At 35.0% G+C, this 19575-nt stretch overlaps 1 protein-coding gene across 1 annotated transcript in view; it reads right to left on the reverse strand.

The window, feature by feature from the left end:
• Positions 1 to 19575, reverse strand: part of MMP16 (matrix metallopeptidase 16) — a 194453-nt gene that overhangs the window by 16315 nt on the left and 158563 nt on the right. Inside the window, exons 7-8 of the mRNA XM_040586220.1 lie at positions 11069 to 11207; positions 2324 to 2474 (exon numbers count right to left, since the gene is read on the reverse strand). Of these exons, the coding sequence (XP_040442154.1) occupies positions 2324 to 2474; positions 11069 to 11207 (290 nt within the window). The remainder of the gene's footprint in view (positions 1 to 2323; positions 2475 to 11068; positions 11208 to 19575) is intronic.

A 19575-nucleotide genomic window follows, 5' to 3' on the forward strand; every position in this document is an offset into this window, starting at 1 on the left:
GAAGAAAAAAAATCATTTAAATTCTGAACGACAAAACCCAGTCACACCAGATGGGTCATGTGACAAAACCATGTGTCAAGAAATGCAGCAATATTATCATCTTGTTCTACACTACTCAGCTCTGGTAGGAGAGGAATGAGTAAGGGCAAAATGTTTTCTGTAGTCATCTTTTCTCTCCTCTTTAGCTTTCATACGATTATTAGGAAGAATTATCATTAGTCTTTAAATGGATCATTTCAAATATTAATAATAACAATCAATACATGAGTTGCTTTAGACATATGAGTATTAGAATTTACAAATTGGACTTTTAAATCTTACTGGTGTTTTTCTTGGTTTGGGTTTTTTGTTTGGCTTGGTTTCATCCCTCCCCCCCTTTCCATTTTATAGCCAATATTTGATGCTTTGTATTCTATTGCTCTAACATTTTTATGTATACTCATGTTCTGGGACATTTAACTCTGTCTAGATTCTGCCCTGGAGCTCCTTAACTAAGATTAATGTCAAAATAAAAAAGTATAGAGGTCCTTGACTTACATAAGGAGGAACATTGTTATTTTTGGTAACTTTTTGGTTTCTTTCATTCTTACCTCCTGCCACCAGGAAGGTACATTCTCATGTGATACCTTCTTCAGGAAAAGATCCACCTCTACAGTAGACTTATACATACTACTAAAACCAGCAGGAGAATTCAACTCTAACTTTACATTAAGAAAAAACTGTGATATAAATAATACACATTGAGAAGCTTAGTGGTATATGGGTTTATTCCCACTGGTGGTCAATCTCCTGTAATAGCTCAATTATCTCTGCAAGGCTCATGTTGTTCTATCTTCTTCTAACACTCTGGCATTTATAACCTGCTGAGTTTTATTGTGCTTGTTAGCTCTAAGTAGCAACTTCTCCATCACCAGATGTTTTCTCTGATAGTTCTTTTTGTCTTCTGTTATTACCACTAGTGTTTTAGGAAAGTCTTGACTATAAGTAACTGCTTGTACATGGAAATATAAAAGGACATTGCTGTATAAAGCCTAAAGGAGTACAGGTCACATAAGATTCCTACTGTGCATACTTTCCCAGGAGTGTGGAGGTGGAAAATTATTACCTAAAATAAACGTTAATATTTTAAAAATCTACTCAGCCACAGCAAGCAACTTATTTAGGTGGCCACCTTCTTTACTGTGGAAATTAATTGCTTGAAATGATACCTAGTTTTCAAACACCACAAACATTTTACTTAGTTATCTGCTTTTCTCATCAAGGGTGTTGGATATTTTTTTTTAAAAAAAAAGCTTTTACAATAAAATTTGTTGTGGCAATCTGTAGTACGATATTCTAGTACTGCTTAAAAATGAGCAACTGCAGTGTGCTAAACATATTCTATGATGTGCATTAAATTAATTTAAGTGATCCATGAGTACTATTAGTGTCTCAAAATCCTAAATACTGCACAGTAACAAAAGCAGTCATCATACTTTTAACAATACTAATACAAACATTACAATTATTAATAAACAATAATTTCTCTCTGAGCACTCAGAATTTGCACAGCGAAACACCAATCAACAAATGGTAACATCATGAAAATCTGTCAACCCCATCCTTCATATAACTTGTAGGGATTCAAAAATTAATGAGTTCTCTTAACATCTCTATAAAGCCGACAAATATTATTTCCTTTATTTTTAGAGACAGGGAAATGAAGACACAGAGACACTAAGTGACTAATGCACGTCTCTTTCAGGACTGAAAAATACTCAGATTTTACCATCTTTTCCTGTTCTTTATTAATCATAAAAATAAGTGTCGCTTCTGAAGGGAACTGTAAGATTTATTTTAAAACTATTCCTAAGGAACTGCTCAAATTGTTCTCTAACTTCCTGGTTTAGCTGTCATTTCCCATTCTTACCTCATTTTTAAATAGTAGCAGAGATGTTATTTTCACTGACCTTAAAAAGCTTTAGATCACGCCTTGCCTGTTTATGTGCTAGAGTTTAGAAAAATGGATAAAAAGGAGCAGGTAAGAGTGTACATAACTATATTACTTTGAATATTTAAATTTAAATTTGCCACATCTACGATGTGCCTGTTGATTTCTAATACTTAAACTTTCCACTGGGTATACATATACTCATTTCAGTATAGTCACACAAATATAATTTAGGTTATAAGAAATGTGAAAACAACATGGCCTTCCGAGTTTCATTGACAGAAAATGAACTGTTTAAGTAGCTTGCCTTCTCATTTTGAGAAATAGAGGAAAATATTAACATGCTTAACTAATATCCACCAAATTGATTCCTTGCAGAATCCCTGTACCTACCTATCTCCTTTGAAGAAGTAGGTTTTCCCAACGTCTTCCCACCAAATTGCCGAATCAATTCCATGGGAAGGAATTCCACTTCCAAGTGTTATCAAATCATGAGGATAACCTGGCTGGAGAGTAGTGTCCTTGAACACCCAGAACTTGTTACCTGTACAAAAGCATATAAATATACATATATAGTCTTCAGTACACTCAGTATTAATATTAATACACTGCTAAGAAATAAGAAAGACTCTCAAAGGGCTATATAGTGGTTCTGCCAAACACAATGAAATGAAAAATGTTCTATCACTGCAGATAATGCAAAATTAAATATGCCTTACAGATAACTTACATTTATAAAACACCTTTCATTCAATAAGCCCACAGAATATTTTGGTACCAACTATATAGGGATCAAACTCAATGAAAATGAAGTCATCCCAAGAGGCTCTGTGGTTGATAATGTAATACATTTACAGTGATACCACACAACAGCTTTGCATTTCATGAGGAAAGAAGAGTGGATTTTAAGACAAAATGAGGTAAGAAAACTTATAAATAAATAAAAAATAGAAAATCCTATCCTCATGGAGACCATATACTTTTACTACTCTGTCTCTCCTTCTCCTCAAGAAGTTAAATTACTTACAAAGGATGACCGGTTTATTTCTGAAATGGCCAGAGAATTTAAAATACTTCTCTTAGCATATTTTCTTTAGTGTGGCCTAAAGACAACAAACTGAGGTTCTGATGTCTCATAGGTGAAAACCTTGTGTTTCTGAAATTAAGGGGGGATTGCCTTTAGTACCAGTGGCAGTCAGATTTAACCTCTGGTTGTGGGTGATGAATCATTCAAAACCACCCAACTGACTTAATAGGTGCTGGTAATACAAGGTAGCTGTACGACTCTACCTGGTGTTAGCACAGTGTGTACACAAACCTCAGGTTACCTAAACTGTCTTAAATATGAAGAATAGCCTACTGCCTTCTGTACAGAGCGTTCAGTGGTTGAATCCCTACTGTTGCAGTTACTAGCTAAATATATTGTCTATATAGAGGAATGCATGTCTACAGAAGCAGCCGTTGTGCCAGTGTGTACCCCCCTCATACCTTCTGGAGAGGATGCTTCCTGGCTCTTGCAACTGGATAGCTTACCTCACCAGCCCACAACTCCAGTTTCCCAGCTTCAGTTTGCTCTAGCATCCTAGGCAAGCTCTTCTTCCTCACTGAACACTTCCATAATTATCTCACCTGGTTCATCATCTCATATTAAGCCTTTAGTTTAACACTTCCCCCAATAATTGTGTTGTCCTCCAGAATCTTTACTAGGGTCTTCTCAACATATGGTGCCTCCTGTCTTATTCTTGCAACTATTTTCTCCTTTTTACATTTTTGCTTTCTTCAGATTCTTCTCCAAAATACACTCCTCACCTGTGTCTTTTTAGTAGAGACATTCAAACACAGAAAGCTTTGGTTGAAAAAGGGGAATAAAGATCCTCATATGCCCCCTAGAAATAGGGAAAAGGGAGCATAATTTGCATTTTAGTACTTATCTGAAGAGCTTGCTTTGAGGCCTCTATTGTGTAGGAACCATGTGCTTATTTTTCCTTCAAAGCACTACCTTCATCTGTGTGTCTAAAAAGCATTGCTATTTTTGGTAATAATATCACTGAAGGAAAAGACATTCTTTGACATCATGTAGACCCTTCTGAGTTACATCACAGAAGGGTCTAGAGAAGACCTATGGTCAAGTATTGTAAAGGCTGCCCAGGGAGCTGACGGAACCACCATCCCTGGATGTGTTCAAAAAAATTGTAGATGTGGTGTTTAGGGACATGGTTTAGTGATGGTCTTGGCAGTCCTGGGTTAACGGTTGGACCTGATGATCTCAAAGGTCTTTTCCAACCTAAATGATTTTATGATTCTATGATTCTGTGAATACATATACGAACTGACCTGTTGGATACTTCACTTTGGTCTGTCCATTGTTATTTTTTATGATGACATTTAAAATATATGGGGAAAAGGTTAAAAATATATTTTACTCAAACACATTTGGAAAGAGATGGTAAGAGATAAAGTCGTGGTTGTCCATATTAGTCATTGCACTTACCTGTAAGGCTAAGCAGGCTGTTACACAGACTTAGGAGGTTAAGGTACTGTGCTGTATAAATATTTTATAAGGAAATGTAATATTACCCCAAAGATCTAGGATCATGTGTATGCCAGAGTCACCAAGAGGGAAAATCTGGAGAGTTGTTTTGCAGTTGGTTTTATATTTTAGCTGACCCTCAGTGGTATTAAATGTTTGTTTAAAGTGAGGGGATTTTTAATCTCCCTGTTTTCACTGTAGTGATTTAAAGCATATTTTCATTTTATCACAGTTTTAATTAGGAGAGGGGATATAGTTTCAGTCCCTCCCATGCTGGGTTTCCAGAGTAAATTTTTTATCAGCTTCTTTACAGCTGCTTGTCACCCACTTCCAAGCACAGACACTACAGTTTAGTCAAAAGATTCGTCTTCTCTCCCCTGCCAGTTGAAGGAAGAAAGGGTTCAAACAATGAGTATGTACAGAGCCATTTGAAGTACTGAAAATAAAAGAGACACAGAGGTCTATTAAGAAGTCATGGAAAGCTGAGGTCTGTGTTGACCTGGGATTAGGGTCTGTGCTAACCTGGCAAGTACCCTTACTGAGATTCCTTACAAAATTCACTTATAGAGCTTGATTACACTGGGTGAGGATCTTCAGGCATTCACTGTCCCTCCTCCCATGTGGTTTTGCCAACTCACATGACTGGACACAGAAGGCTTCAGATGGTAATGACAGTTTCAAATGCAACGATAAGAGAAGTCATGCATTTTGGACCTTACTAGTTAGTACTTCTGGTGTGAACAACAGATGGCATCCAGTGAATGATACTGAGCCAGCTCATTTCTGTTTCAGAAGATCATTCAAAATGACAGCTGTTGCACAGCATTGAGAGGCATATGCTGTGATGTATGTAATGCTATTACCTTTCTCTGTGCCTCACAAGGAATAAACGTAACACCAGTTGTTAGGAATAGATCATTATCAGCCATACCCAACAAGTCAAATTTACCTATTAACAAGATCAGGTCATACCAAAATAAATAAGGGTTGAGCACACACCATTATAAGTGACAGCACAACTAAGCCAGGAATTTGTTGCATATTCATATAGACTGAAGTAGAAGGGAAGTGTAGATGTGGGAACAGCAGACTTAGAAACTAAATTCTTCTTCACATAATTTCTTAATAAGAACCAAATTATTTCTGGGTAAATAGAGAAAAGGTAAATTTAACAGTATTTTATGGAGACAGTGGGGCATTGAGAGCTCTAACATACATGGCCAAAACTTCCATTGATGCTACCTAGAGGGAATTGTATTTAACATCTGCTTTGGAGACACGTTTAGTCTGCTAGAACTGTGTCAGTTGTTAGTGGGAAGGACTGTATATAAGAAATCCAAATGTTCCATCTGGCTGACAGTTTTCACTTTGTTTGTTGGGGGGGGTTGTTTGTTTGTTTGTTTGTTTCAGGGGGGTTTAGGTGATTTGTGGTTGGGTCTGTTGTTTTAGGGTTTTTTTCTGTTTAGCTTCTGTCCCTCAGCTGGAGGAAAGTGGGATCAGAGGATTTTCAAAAAACAGAAAAAACTGAGAAGCTTTCAAACTCCAAATATTAGGAGGAGTTAGAGCCGAAAATCAGTGCAAAACTTGCCTGGTTGTGATGAGAATTAACTCCTTTTATTTCTAGCTTATATTTATGTACCTTAAAATGTATTAAAAATGAATCCTTAAGTCAGTATGCTTTCATTTAGCTCATATTGCACTTCCACTAGTGAATAATCAGTACACCTCATTAATGTGATTATAATGGAAATAAAGAATATATGACAAAACTAAAATAGTTATAGTTTGATCCTTCTTATAGATAACTAATGATCGTTCAGAGTCCTAGCTTATGCTAGCTTGGCAGAAACCATTGTATTTATTTTACAAATATTTTTTTTAAGGTTGGTTGGTGGGTTTGTTATGCTCATGGAGAATAAAGCACCACATGTTTCCGGAAGTCTGGGCAACCTGCTGAATGTTTCACCTCTCTGCTTTTATTTTCTAATGTAAGATCTAGTATGATAACAAGTAAAATGGTAAAGTCACAAGCTGAGAATGAAGCAAGTGATAAAAAAGTCAAAATGTCTTACTTGTTGCAACAATGCTTTGTCAAATATCATCACTGTAGGGAAACAATTGAGAAGGATGAACTGTGACTGCAATTATTTGAAGTCTTTCAACGTGTATATTTGACATTCTAAAAAAATTACTGGAAATAAAGGATATCTGTATTGCCATGCTTCACTTAAAATATTGAATATTTAACTCCAGATATTTTTCAGACTATTAACTACCTACTAACTACTGCAAACAATTATGCAGTTTTTAGCAAGTGTAGTTCTTCCTTTGTAGAATCAGAATCCTAAATAGTTGTGCTTCTGGGCTGTCAGCAACCAAGACTTTTGTTCATGTTATTTACAATGTGTGTAGTGCAAGATCTGTGTAGGATATAGCATCTAATCACTGTGTTAAAGTGATGAAAAAAATTCTCAAAACTTTTAGGAATCATATTCAACCAAAGCCAGTTAAATCTAACCCTGAAGTTTGAGGTTTTTTCTTCAGTCATCCTTGCTCTTAATTTTGGTCTTTCAAGCCAGGATCAAATATTTTCATACTAAAATTCCCAAATTATTATTCATGCTTCCTTTATTCACATCCTCTCTTTCCCACATCAAGTTTCTGTCATATCTCTGCTCCATGATCTAACACTATAGTAAATCTATTTTTCAAAATAAAACTGTCAAGCAGTGGGATAAGTGCAGTTGAAAGTTATGATGGTGGCACTGGTAGTATGAGTTTTACAGCAGCATTTCTATTGCTACATTTGGTTTACCATAACATTTGAAAGTGCAGATGGCTTGACAATTTCATTTTTAGCACCATATAAATTCCCACAGGTACACAGAATAAATTTTACTATTCACGTTTCCTCATTGAAAAAAAAAAAAAGAAAAAAAAAAGTATCATTCTGGTGCCATCTTCTTATTATGATTCAGCATGGACACTGGCAGTGAATAATAACAATTTAAATATCTGTTTTTTATAAGCAGCCAACCACCAGATATTGCTATGAACTTTATGAGCTTTAGAAGGCACAAGGAGACAGGCTAAATATCTTAAGCCATGTAAAACAAGCAAGCATCACTTTGTACTACAAGCACACCACTGAATTTTTACAATTGTTTTTCCTTGTGAAAATAAATATTGATGCAAAAAAACCAACAAAACAAAAAACAATAAAAAAGGAAATAAAAGTTAAAATGGTAAAATTAAAAAGAAAAGAAAAATAAAAAACAATGGCATTTCAAAACTAAAGAAGACACTTGATCCAATATTCTTGAACTTGATTCATCTTGATTTTCTACAGATATCTAACACATTATGCATAATCCTCAAGTATTCTCAGGAGAGTAATGTCAGATAGGTAAAAATATAGTGATAGATTTTATTAGCACAAAATAAGAATAACTACATTTATCATAGCAAAATCATAAGCTATAAAAACGTTTCAAAGGTTCATCAATAAATGTTCCATCCTGAGCTGACATATCATTTGCATATGACTTATATTTTATAACATAGCTCCCATTTAAAAAAATAATTTTTTTAAGTACTTTTATAAATTTGCTAATCTATACTTCTACTACTGTAAAAAATTTACTACTAAAATGAATCTAACTGTATACACAAAGACAGGAAAACTCTAATGGTAATCAAAAAAAGTAATAAAAATCTAAATCTGTTTTATAATTTAAATCAACTGTTTAAAATTTGATGTTTGCCATCCTGAAGGACAAGGATTGAAACAAATCAAATAGAGCACAGATTATTGAAAATAAATGAAATTTATATATTTCTAAAAAGATAAACAGTATGTTTTAATACAGGATAGCTCATAAGGTCTATCCTGAGTGCATCTTAAATACAGAACATTGTTCATCCTGAATTTATGACAGCGTAGGCATGTAAAGAGAAGTAAGTTGGAAATTACTCACTAGCAGTGGCAGATGAGTAAATTGGCTTACTGCTTTCTTCACCTTCCTCAAAGAGTAGAGATACTGCTCCACAAGTATGAAAGCATGAGTGAAAATCAGTCAGCCACAGGAGGCCCTGTTTCACACTAGCAAAAAACCCTCCAAAGTGAGTGAAAGAGAGTAATGGAGAGGGAAGGTGTCCTTGGAACATCTGAGCATCTGAAGAAGCAGCTGTGGCTTTTCTGAAGGGAGGATATTTACACACTGACCTGTTTCTCCAAAACACACCAGATATTCAAAACTCTATACCTTACAGGGAATTGGATGTTACAGATACCTTGAGAAGAAGCTTTGCAGACTTCAAAAATCTGAAAGTAAATGCTGTCATCACTCAAACACCACACTTTTCTGCCATGATGAACTGACCAGTCTTGACGTGATTTGGAAAATGTTCTCTGAGGCGCACATAGTGACATTATTCCAGTCCAAGCTCTATGATAGCCTTCACTCCATATTTTCTATTTTTTCTACATGTTGGCTGAGGGATGTGCTTTGTGAACACATCTGTATGCAAGACTTCAAATGTAAAGATCCTTGGTTTGACCAGTTTTAGATCGGTAAAGCACACTACCTGGATAACATAATCTACTTGGTCATCATCTTAGCAATAATCAACTTGTCTATTTATATCACCTTTGGGAGGAAGACATATACCCTTCCCAGGAAAAAATTTTGTGAGGGAATGGAAGAAACAAGACAATTGTTACCTACAGTCTGTTTATATATACTTCTGTAATCATGTTCCACAAGGCAGCTGAAATCCTTGGCTAACAGGAATTTTCAAGGGCACACATACAAAAGACTCAGCTAAACCTATTGATTCTGTGGCAGTGGAAAACCATGAATTACACTGATATGCAAACAGCATCAGGTAGATACTGGAAGTCATGTAGAGGAAGTGGCAGAGAAGCAAAAAATCAGAAAAATCGCAGAAGGAAACATGAGGACTTTTGACCATAGCAAACAAAGGGACAATAGAAATGTCACTTGAAAAATAATTGAAGGAACGTTGAAAAGAAAGCAGGTGGGAAAATACCTGCAACAGAAAATCCAAGTATCATAAGATAACAGCTAGAAAGCACAAAACTAGCTGGTCTGAAATCACAGAATCACAGAATGGTTGAGGTTGGAAGGGACCTCTGGAGATCTAGTCCAATCCCCTGCTAAAGCAGGTAATCCAAGAACAAGTTGCAGAGTCACGTTCAGGCTGGTTTTTAATGTCTCCAGAGCAGACTCCACAACCTCTCTGGGCAGCCTCTTCCAGTGCTCTGTCACCCTCAAAGAAAAGTTCTTCCTCACATTCAGGTGGAGCTTCCTGTGTTGCAGTTTGTGCCCCTTGTCCTGTTGCTGGGCACCACTGGAAAGAGCCCGGCCCCATCCTGTTAACCCTTCCCCTTAAGATACTTGTAGACATTGATAAGATCCCCTCTCAGCCTTTTCTTCTCCAAGCCAAACAGGCCCAGCTCTCTCAGCCTTTCCTCAGAAGGTAGATGTTCAAGTCTCCTAATCAGACAGCATAAGATGGGGGTGATGAGGAAGGAAAGGAACACAATATTCTGACTTCTAAGACCACAATCCTGCTGCTTGTGCTTCCTTTAATTAATCCTGATTATTTAATGTCCCAGGTAGAAAATAGAGAAGTTCTTCTTCTGTTTTTTATTATCTATAACCTATAGACAATGTTTTCATAGTGAATAAAATACTATGTCTAGCTCCCTGTTAATTATTCCACTTGTAAAAGTTAATTTTTGATATAACAATTTAAAAAATATCTGTTTTTTTAATGAGTTAACAAGTAAATCAGTCACATAACTAAACAGCTGAATCATTTTTCACGTATCTATTCAGTTCCTTCTTTCTTCTTCCAAATTATTATCTTATAAAACATACTTTACATGGTTTTCACTCTTTTGTTGCTAGCTGCTAAATGGGTATTTATTTAACATATAGGATAATTTTCTCATTAAATTAAAATTAGATGCATGTTCAAGAACTTTAATTTTGCAGAACAGCTGATGCCTGGAGTGAAACTTTGAAAAGAATGATTAGCAACAATTCAATCCATACAACATATTTTCTGGAGTTTTTGCTTCTTTAAAAATACTAAATACATATCTATGAAAAAGATACTTAATTATTCCCACCTGAAAATCCCTGCATCACAATCACAGTTCTCAGATGAAACATGCTACAGTGCAGTACAGTGACATATATGTATCACAAATGTAATTTAAATATATGCAAATTTAATTTGTAAAAAGAAGAGCCAAAACCACAATATAAAAAAATAGCTGTTCATTGTAGCTTCTGAATCCACATCTTTCAAGAGAGATTTCACAGTATATCATTGCATTGGTATGTCTATTATTTATACTTCCACATTTTTACTGAATATGTAAGAGTAAGTGATCTGATTCTCTGAATGGTAATAAGAAATCAAAGCTTTATGTAGTTGCCAAAATGAGAAAACATAACTCATATATTCTTCATTTAGCTACCAATTTACAACATGATTTACAAATCATTAGTAAAAATAAGAAATCATTACAGCCAAAAGTATTACACAAAATCTTACTTTTCTTCTTTTCTTACCTTTAAAGAAGACAAAATTCCCCTCACTGTTTTCATAAACTGCATCAATGCTGGGAGGCAGTCCCCTCCAGAAGTAGGTAATCTGCATGGGGTATCCATCCATCACCCTGTTGTTTCTGACTCGCCAAAACCACTGATCCTGGAAACCAAATATACATCTCTTACTATGCTTTGAGGCATTTGTATGTCTTCAGCTGCTGTCCTGAAAATACTGAACAGACTATCCTAGCATTTTTAGAACATGACCTCTCCCCATTCGCATAACCATATTTGTGTTTGCAGTTGTGCCACATCCACACATTACAAATGTGTCAGAGCTAGCTGGTCCTGGAGGTGGGAATAAGCTACCTATGTGAACTGTGTGTTTGGTGTAGATAGCCTTCAGAAGAACATACAGCATGCTGTATGAGATGACATAACTTTCTCAGCATCACTCCTATAAGGGGCCCAACTTAAAACAAGTGCTTTTACACTGAACTGTACGCATATGTGTAAGTCTAATATAATGGGACTACAGACAGCTTTGAAGAAAAACTAATTCTGCAAGCCATTTGCAGTGGCTGCTAACAGTGAAAGGTTGACAGATACAGCTGTAACATTACTACATCAGTCTGACTAGAACTATACTTTGGTGATAACTTTACTGTAGTGAAGATTTGCAGTCTTTCCATGTAATAGCAAATCAAATGGTTAATATTACAGCCAGTTACAGGTGCTAAATCCAGTGTCCTGGTAAATCTCTCTTAGTTTGTTGCCATTTAAAATGTTTTCTCCCTGTGGGATATGGTATTACTTTCAGTGACAGTCATAGGGAAGTTGCATTGTTGAGAAACATTCAAGTTGAGAAATTAGAATGTGACAGATTAGGTGAGTGTTGATAAAGATGTTGCTGTACCTCTTCAGCTCTTATAACAACAGCAGTTCCAGTTCATCCAATATTTAGAGATGAAGGATAGGATAAACAAGTATTTAACTTTTTACATACATTTGCACATGTTTACAGTATTACTATTATATAAAACAAAACCCTTTAAATGTTAAAAAAAAGTGCTATTCTGTCAGGTATCTGTCACAGTTTTACATGGCAGTTCAGCCTTCTTTCTGTACAGGTCAACTTGCCAAGCAAAAGAGAACTGTGCTCTTATGGGAATAGGCACAGCTTAGAGAGAAGATTAATACTTTGCAGGAGCAGGCTTGTGATGAACTGTATTTATCATCTTTCCAGATCTGAGATCACAGCTAATTGTTTATCTTTCCAATGACTCAAAAATTTATACATCTCTACAAAAAGTATTAGCCATACAAATACAAAACAGCTCAATATATATACAAAAACGTATCTTAATTGTGAGCATAAGTAAGTCTAAATTTGAAAGAGTTGTTTTGAGTCCCAGATTTCTGGGAACTTTAGCATTAAAAAAAGTTCAGATAGCTTACACAACCTTAAAAATATTATATCGAAAAGCTGCAATTCTCTGGAAATAATACTACTAAAATCCCTCACATTTTTTCATGTTTTGCTATTTCATTACCCGTGTAACAAAGTTACATTATTCTCACCTGATTAGATTCCTATTTTGAGCTTCAGTTGTTTGTTTTTGTTTGTTTGATTTTTTTTTATTGTAAGAGGTATTATAACTTTTAAGACAGGTCAATAAAGCAATTTTTTAGGATTAATTGACTAAATTCCAGTAAGAGAACTGGCAGAAGTGGGGGAATACAGCTTAGAGATACAAGTATTTAGGAAGGCCTAACTGAATCATGTGCTCGGAATGCCGGAACAGATGTCAACCTCTGATATTTTTTATTATAGCATGTAGATAAGACAAGAGTCCTTTGAAAAATTATAATAGGGAGAATAGACTCAAACAGATATTTGGAAGTAATTTTTCATTGAAACAGTAATAAATGCTTGAAATGGATTTTCACGTCAGAATTTTGAGGCATCATCAATCTAGGAACGACTTAGGGAGGAATGATGTAATAATAAGTCTCAATAGGCCAAACAGTTCTTTGTCCTCTCCAAACATCTGTAAAATGCTTTCCTATAAAAAGCCAGGCAGTATCTTAGAGATCAGTTATTGAAGTTTAAAGAAAAGGACAAACAAGTAGTAAGCTTCAGTGATTTAAAAGTGCAGTCTTTGTGATATCTGTTACTACCTTCAGTACAATGCAATACTCCAGTCTTGTCTTCTTCACCCAGAGATAGAGATAACCCTTTTTAATTTGTCTGAATTTGGTTGCAAAAATACATCTTAGAAAACAATGTTTAGTTGCATGAAGGAACATATCCAGCTCTCATAAAATGTCCTCCAACTCAGAAGGACATGGATCAAGTTGTGGGTACAAAACAAGCAGGATATGTAAAACTGAACAAAGGCTGACTACTTAGCTGAATACAAAAGGACTTAAGTACACACATAATCACTTCATCAACAAAAGTCGTCAATGAAATGCTCAAGCTTCCAGGAGTTTCCCAATAGAATGCACGTACTCCAGAAAGTCTGGACCTCAGGTCTATAGACAAAGCTTGTAACATTCTAGGTTGGCTAATTAATCTCAACTCTTAGCTAGTACACCAAAGCAGGTCTTGCAAATCACATTATTGTGTGTTATAAGAGAAGAACTTCTGTAGTTCTAATGACAGAAATGATCTTCTTTTGATCAGACTTCAATTACATTGTTAAATATTCAATCAAGTCCATTGACCTGTGTTGTTTTGGTTTGTTTAATTTTGTTTCATTTAAAACCCCCAAAAATACCAAAACAAACCAAACCCCTCCCAAACTTCAAATAGTCATGGCTATATTGAGTAGTTGACAAACCTCCAAGTGTTAAGATAGAGGTGGCCAGAGTAGGAAGCAGTCATTTTAGTTTGGCAGTACTGCAGTGCTGACTGGAGAGTACTATCCCATCATGGTGATTACTGGTATAATATCAATGTCAATGGAATGACCTCAGTAAAGAGACTAAATATGCATTCTTGAAAGAAATTGAGTATGTAACAAACACAGTTTTCGTAGTGCAACAAAATCGTAAAATCAACAAGTCAACAGAGATACTCTTCTCGTGAATGAGTTATGTTTCAGCCTTAGTGATTTGTGGAATACATTTGCATTAACTAATTTTGATAAGAAGACCAATAAAATTATATTCTGCAGATTTGGTATTGAGTTGTATGTTGAATTGTGTATTTCATATTTATTTTAAGCAATCTGCAGCATAATAGTGAGATTATTCTTATTTATTTTTTTGTTCAAATTCCTTAGAAAGCCAATAATTTGCTCTACTATACCACAATTAAAATTTTCACAGTAATACTATTATGGCAAAGCTGGAATGTTTGGTTCATGCAGCATAACCGCAGCAATTTGGTTTTAAATATATATTTATGGTAATGTCAATATTATGTATCCATAAGCTTTCAACAAGAAATCAAATTACATGACAAGAAATTAATTCAGCAGGGTGTTACTGTGTGTACATATCGGTCCTGGACTTTTCACCTGAGACTGATACTAGAAGAGTCTCCTTTATCCTATAATCATTTTAGAGATACTTCCAAAAGAAATGGTATCAAACATGATATAATAAAAAATCATGGATCTTCAAGATCTTTTCTTTTTTTTTAATATGTACCTTGTTACTTCCTGAACTCTACAAAAATATTGAGACTACTACTTCTGTACTAATATTACTAGGTTAGTATTCAGTGAATTACATAAGAAGAATTGATTTGACCAGATTTATATGTCTACAATGCAAAAATCTGTTTAGATATGAACCACAGAACCTGGCACAATAAAGGTCCCTCACAGGAACATTCTAAGGCAAGCTTCACTTGGTTGTTTACTTCTCTGCACTGATTAAAAATGGAACCTAGCAACCTGGATCCTGTTTAGATGTCTGCAAAGTACAAAGTGGGCATCTAAATGCAAGTAAGATAAACCCCGTCCTTTCTCTACTTTTTTTCTCCTGGGTTCAATCTGTCATAATGCAAAGACTCATAAAGATGAGCACACAGGACCAGACCAGGCATCACCTAGGCCTGTATCCTATCTCCAGTGGAGTCATTGGCAAATCGACACATAACACTTTAGCCCTGACATGATCAGGCAGTTGGACTAGGTGATCATTGCAGGTCCCTTCCAACTGCACTATTCTATTCTATTCTATTCTATTCTATTCTATTCTATTCTATTCCATTCTACTCTACTCTACTCTATTCTATTCTATTCTACTCTATTCTATTCTATTCTATTCTATTCTATTCTATTCTATTCTATTCTATTCTACTCTATTCTACTCTATTCTATTCTATTCTATTCTATTCTATTCTGCTCTGCTCTGCTCTATTCTATTCTATTCTATTCTATTCTATTCTGTTCTGTTCTGTTCTGTTCTGCCCTGTCCTGTCCTGTCCTGTTCCATCACAATAAACACAAAGGGAACATGCAATGACATCTCTCTGATACACTCACCCAGTCATCCATAACTTGCGATTCAGGGACCACCTGAATCAAAGGTGATAATTTTGTGATTAATAGCACTTGACAGACTTTTACTCCTTTGGATTCCTTCCTAAACACATGCAAATTTAGAGCATCCACAGCTGTCTGCAGAAATATATATGACAATCTAACAACCCACACTGTCAAAAGCCATAAGCAACAAGCAACACCCACAGCTGCTAACTGGTGTTCAGCCCTCGTTCACCTTATTTCTTTTTCTTTATCACCAAGAATAGTAGCACTTTGACTGCAAGGTCTAATCCATGATCTTTGTTGCTTCATGTTAAAACCACCTTGTAGACTAAATCCTTCTGCTTGTTTTCAGGAAACCTCTCTATACTGTAGCACATCTGGCTAACATTAAGGCTAAAGATCTGTGCCTTGAAATAAGTTCTTCCTGTGCCATTGCCTTTAATGTCTAAATATTCCAATCTGAAGCATAATTGTGAACACAACATAGCATGCTCTCCTGCTGATGAATCCCGTAGACTCCGTATTTTCCAGCTCTGGTTTTCAGTAGATTTACATGTCACTACAATAATCATGAACAATGGGGTGTTTCTCATCTGAAAATACCCTACAGGTTTCCACAAAACTAAAATCTTGAAAATGTATGATTTTAGCATTTCTGTGGTCTTATTTAAACAGACAGAAGCAGGCATGATTGCAAATAGATGTATTTTAATATATAGCCAGACCAACAAGAATAAGCAAATATCTGGAAATGTCAGACAGCAGAACTGGAAGTCTGGATCATTTTTAAGATGGGTAAGGTAGGTGTTGGCAGAAGTTGACAGAATAATTACATTACGTAAATTTAATTGTCTTGGCTGACTTTCTTGTGAACACACTGGACTCAATGGTTTTATACTGCCAGAGTTCAAACTGTGGAACTCAAGTTAAAATCTAGCATGTGGCTGTAAAGCACGCCATGGATCTTTCTGAGGTACTACATGGGACAGTCTCTGCTTGTAGAAAGAATGGATCAATTCAGCACATATGACTAAATGTACTTAAATATTTCTTAAACGAAGTTATATTTACCAGCAATTTTATCACGTGCATTTTCATAAACAGGTAGAATTACTGAAAATGTGTTTTCCACACAGTTCAGCTATTAATGAAATTCAAAAAAAGGCATACTCCAAGAGAAAGTGTATTAACTCTAAGAAAGCTCTTTCACACTTAAATAGCTTGAAACAGTTTCTCTGATAAAACATGCCTCATTGTATTTGGTTATACTGAATAAACACAATTATGTCTCTTTTGAGAAATACTGTGTATTGTAAAACTGTTTGTCTTTCCCACTATATTGGTTAAATATAATTTTAATTATTTTATTTCCCCAAAACACACTAACTCCTGCAAAAAGGTTGAACACACGGTCACATGCACTGCAATTCCAAGCCTGACAAACAGATACATTAAATGTATAGCTTTTAGTGCCTTTCCTTGCTGGCTAGCAAATGCCTTTTTGTAAGCATCTGTAGTTACCCAATAGCTCCAAATCTGTGGATCACTCCTGTGCAGCTGGGATCTTGCCTAATAATGGATCATTAAATATTATGACTATAGACATACTAAGTAAATTAAACTTGGACAATTATTTCCAGTTCAAAAAGCAGAACTAAACCAAACAAAAATCTAAATTGAATTAAAAAATGAGCAATGTATCTAACAATCAGGAAATGAGCATTGAGTAAGGGGAGACTATCAGCTGTTTCAGAAATACTGTTATGGATAAAGAGTAACAGAGGGATGAAGAAGAAGGAGTAGTCACTCAATCTGAGTGTTATTTAATTTGTTTTGTTTGGAAGGCAGGATACTTCTGAGAAAAAAAACCAATAAAGATTTTGGAGAAAACAAACAACAGAGGTTATACATAAATCATTCTATACTGTCAGTAAAGGTCTAAGTATTTTTTTCTGTGCGTATGTAACTCAGTGATTAGATGAAGAGACTAAAATATAATACATTGTGTATGAACATAGCAAATACCTTCCTTATAAAAGCACTTATTTACCGACAACCTGGCGAATCTTGAATGGAAGAGTATATTAGAGTCAGAAAATCTGGATCATAATGCATGAATTTCATACTTTATTGTTAGATAGTCTCCTCCCAATCTTACAATAAATCAATTTTAGCTTTTAGTGATGATTGTATTAACTTGTTCTTCATGTTTATTTTATGATCTCTTTCAGCAAAGTTTCTAAACCAAAAAGTTTGTAACTTTCCTTTTATTTATTTCTAAGTAAACACTGCTGCCATCTCTTTTTTTCTTTTTTTTTTTCTTTTTTTTTTCTTTTTTTTTTTCCCAAATGAACTTTTAATTCTGTAATCCAGTGAATAATTAATTTCAATTTTGGTATTTATTCTCACCTTAAACATCTTTCAGGTTCCTTAAGGGACACAACTGATGGGTAGGAGAATTAAAAACGATCTCCAGATATTTCAGTTCATCCATAATACAGAAACTCGTGGAGATTATAGTGCAAAATTAATGGAGCTTTCTTCTCTCAGCACCTCATTTTCTCCTGCGTCTCTGGACCAACAATCACTGCCAACAATAAAACATTAATTTGCTACAAAATCTCTAGAGCTCTGCCCTTTGTTTTATACTTAATGAACTCTATCTGCAATTATGTAATGACACATGACATTGACTCAGAGGTCCAAATGATAGCCATTAAAAACAGAAAGACTACTGCATGTGATAGACATTCTAAAAAAAAAAAAATCTACAAAGAGCTAGAATGAAGAAAGAAGAAAGCTTTCAAGTGGTAACTTTTGTAACCACTTGGAGACTAAGATTAAGCTGACTTTAGCAGAAATTAGGTTTTGGGCTATAATCTTAAAGGAATCTTTAAGGAATCTTAAAACTCACCGTAAGTACACAAGGCAGGAAAAGATTTAAGGCAGACAGCAGAACAGGTGAAAAACAAGGACAAATCACAACTGTAAATTATAATATTTTTACTATGATTATAAAAATGTATGTGAATCCCCAAGTAATTTGTGAAATATCCTCACATTGTACAGCAAATATCTCTGTGTGAATTTATCTCAGTCAATACTGAGACTCTGACTTGATGTTAAAGTGCATACATATAGTGCTGTTAAGGGTATTCCACCACCAAAGGATGGAATGTGATGCAAAACTGAAAAAATAATATCTATAGCTGATAGATAAAGTTTTACTACAGCTCAATTCCACAGAATCATGGTTTGGCCTATTTAATTACAAATAAATAAATAATAATTAAAAAAAACCAAAACAAAAAAAACCACAAATAAACAAAATACTTCTGCTCTTAATCAATGTTAATCAAATACTGAAATCCAATTAATTTGTAGCTTAATATTTTTGACAAAACACATCAAGGTTTCACACTGGGTAATGTTTCTCCCATAAGCTACCTCTGACCATGTGCAAAAGGAAGCCTTTGTAAATGGAGCTTATGCATACTCAGTAGCTATGCAAAGCAGGAGCAGCAGACTGAAACATTCAGACAAATGAGTATCCTTCTAATTTTTTCCCATCTGCATTTTGCAAAGAAAGTCAGTGGTGAAAAATACATTAAGCTATTTAGTGACTTTAAATTATTCTCTCACAGAGAAAGGAGAGTTCCAGTTATGTACAGAGAAACTTACCAGAGATAGAACCTGCACAGACTGTATTTCAAGGCTGTGATACAGGAGAGAATGAAGTTCCCCTACCACACACTGTTATAGGAGTATTAAGAAAATTACTGAATTTGGGAAATACAAGTTATATTTATTGCATCTAAGTAAAAATAAATTGAGAATATCCTTTTTAAAATCTTGATCTAATCTCAAAAGGCATTTTTCCACATCTACTTCACCAGTTCCTCTGAATTTCACCAGGGATCTCAGTGATAGTAATACTGGGCCTGCAACATGTAGGATTAAAGGCTTTTCTCCTAGTCATTTGGAGAATTCCACTATTTCTTTAATAACTTCCAGTTTCAATAT

The sequence above is a fragment of the Falco naumanni genome, chromosome 3, assembly GCF_017639655.2.
Source record: "Falco naumanni isolate bFalNau1 chromosome 3, bFalNau1.pat, whole genome shotgun sequence".
Taxonomy (NCBI): domain Eukaryota; kingdom Metazoa; phylum Chordata; class Aves; order Falconiformes; family Falconidae; genus Falco; species Falco naumanni.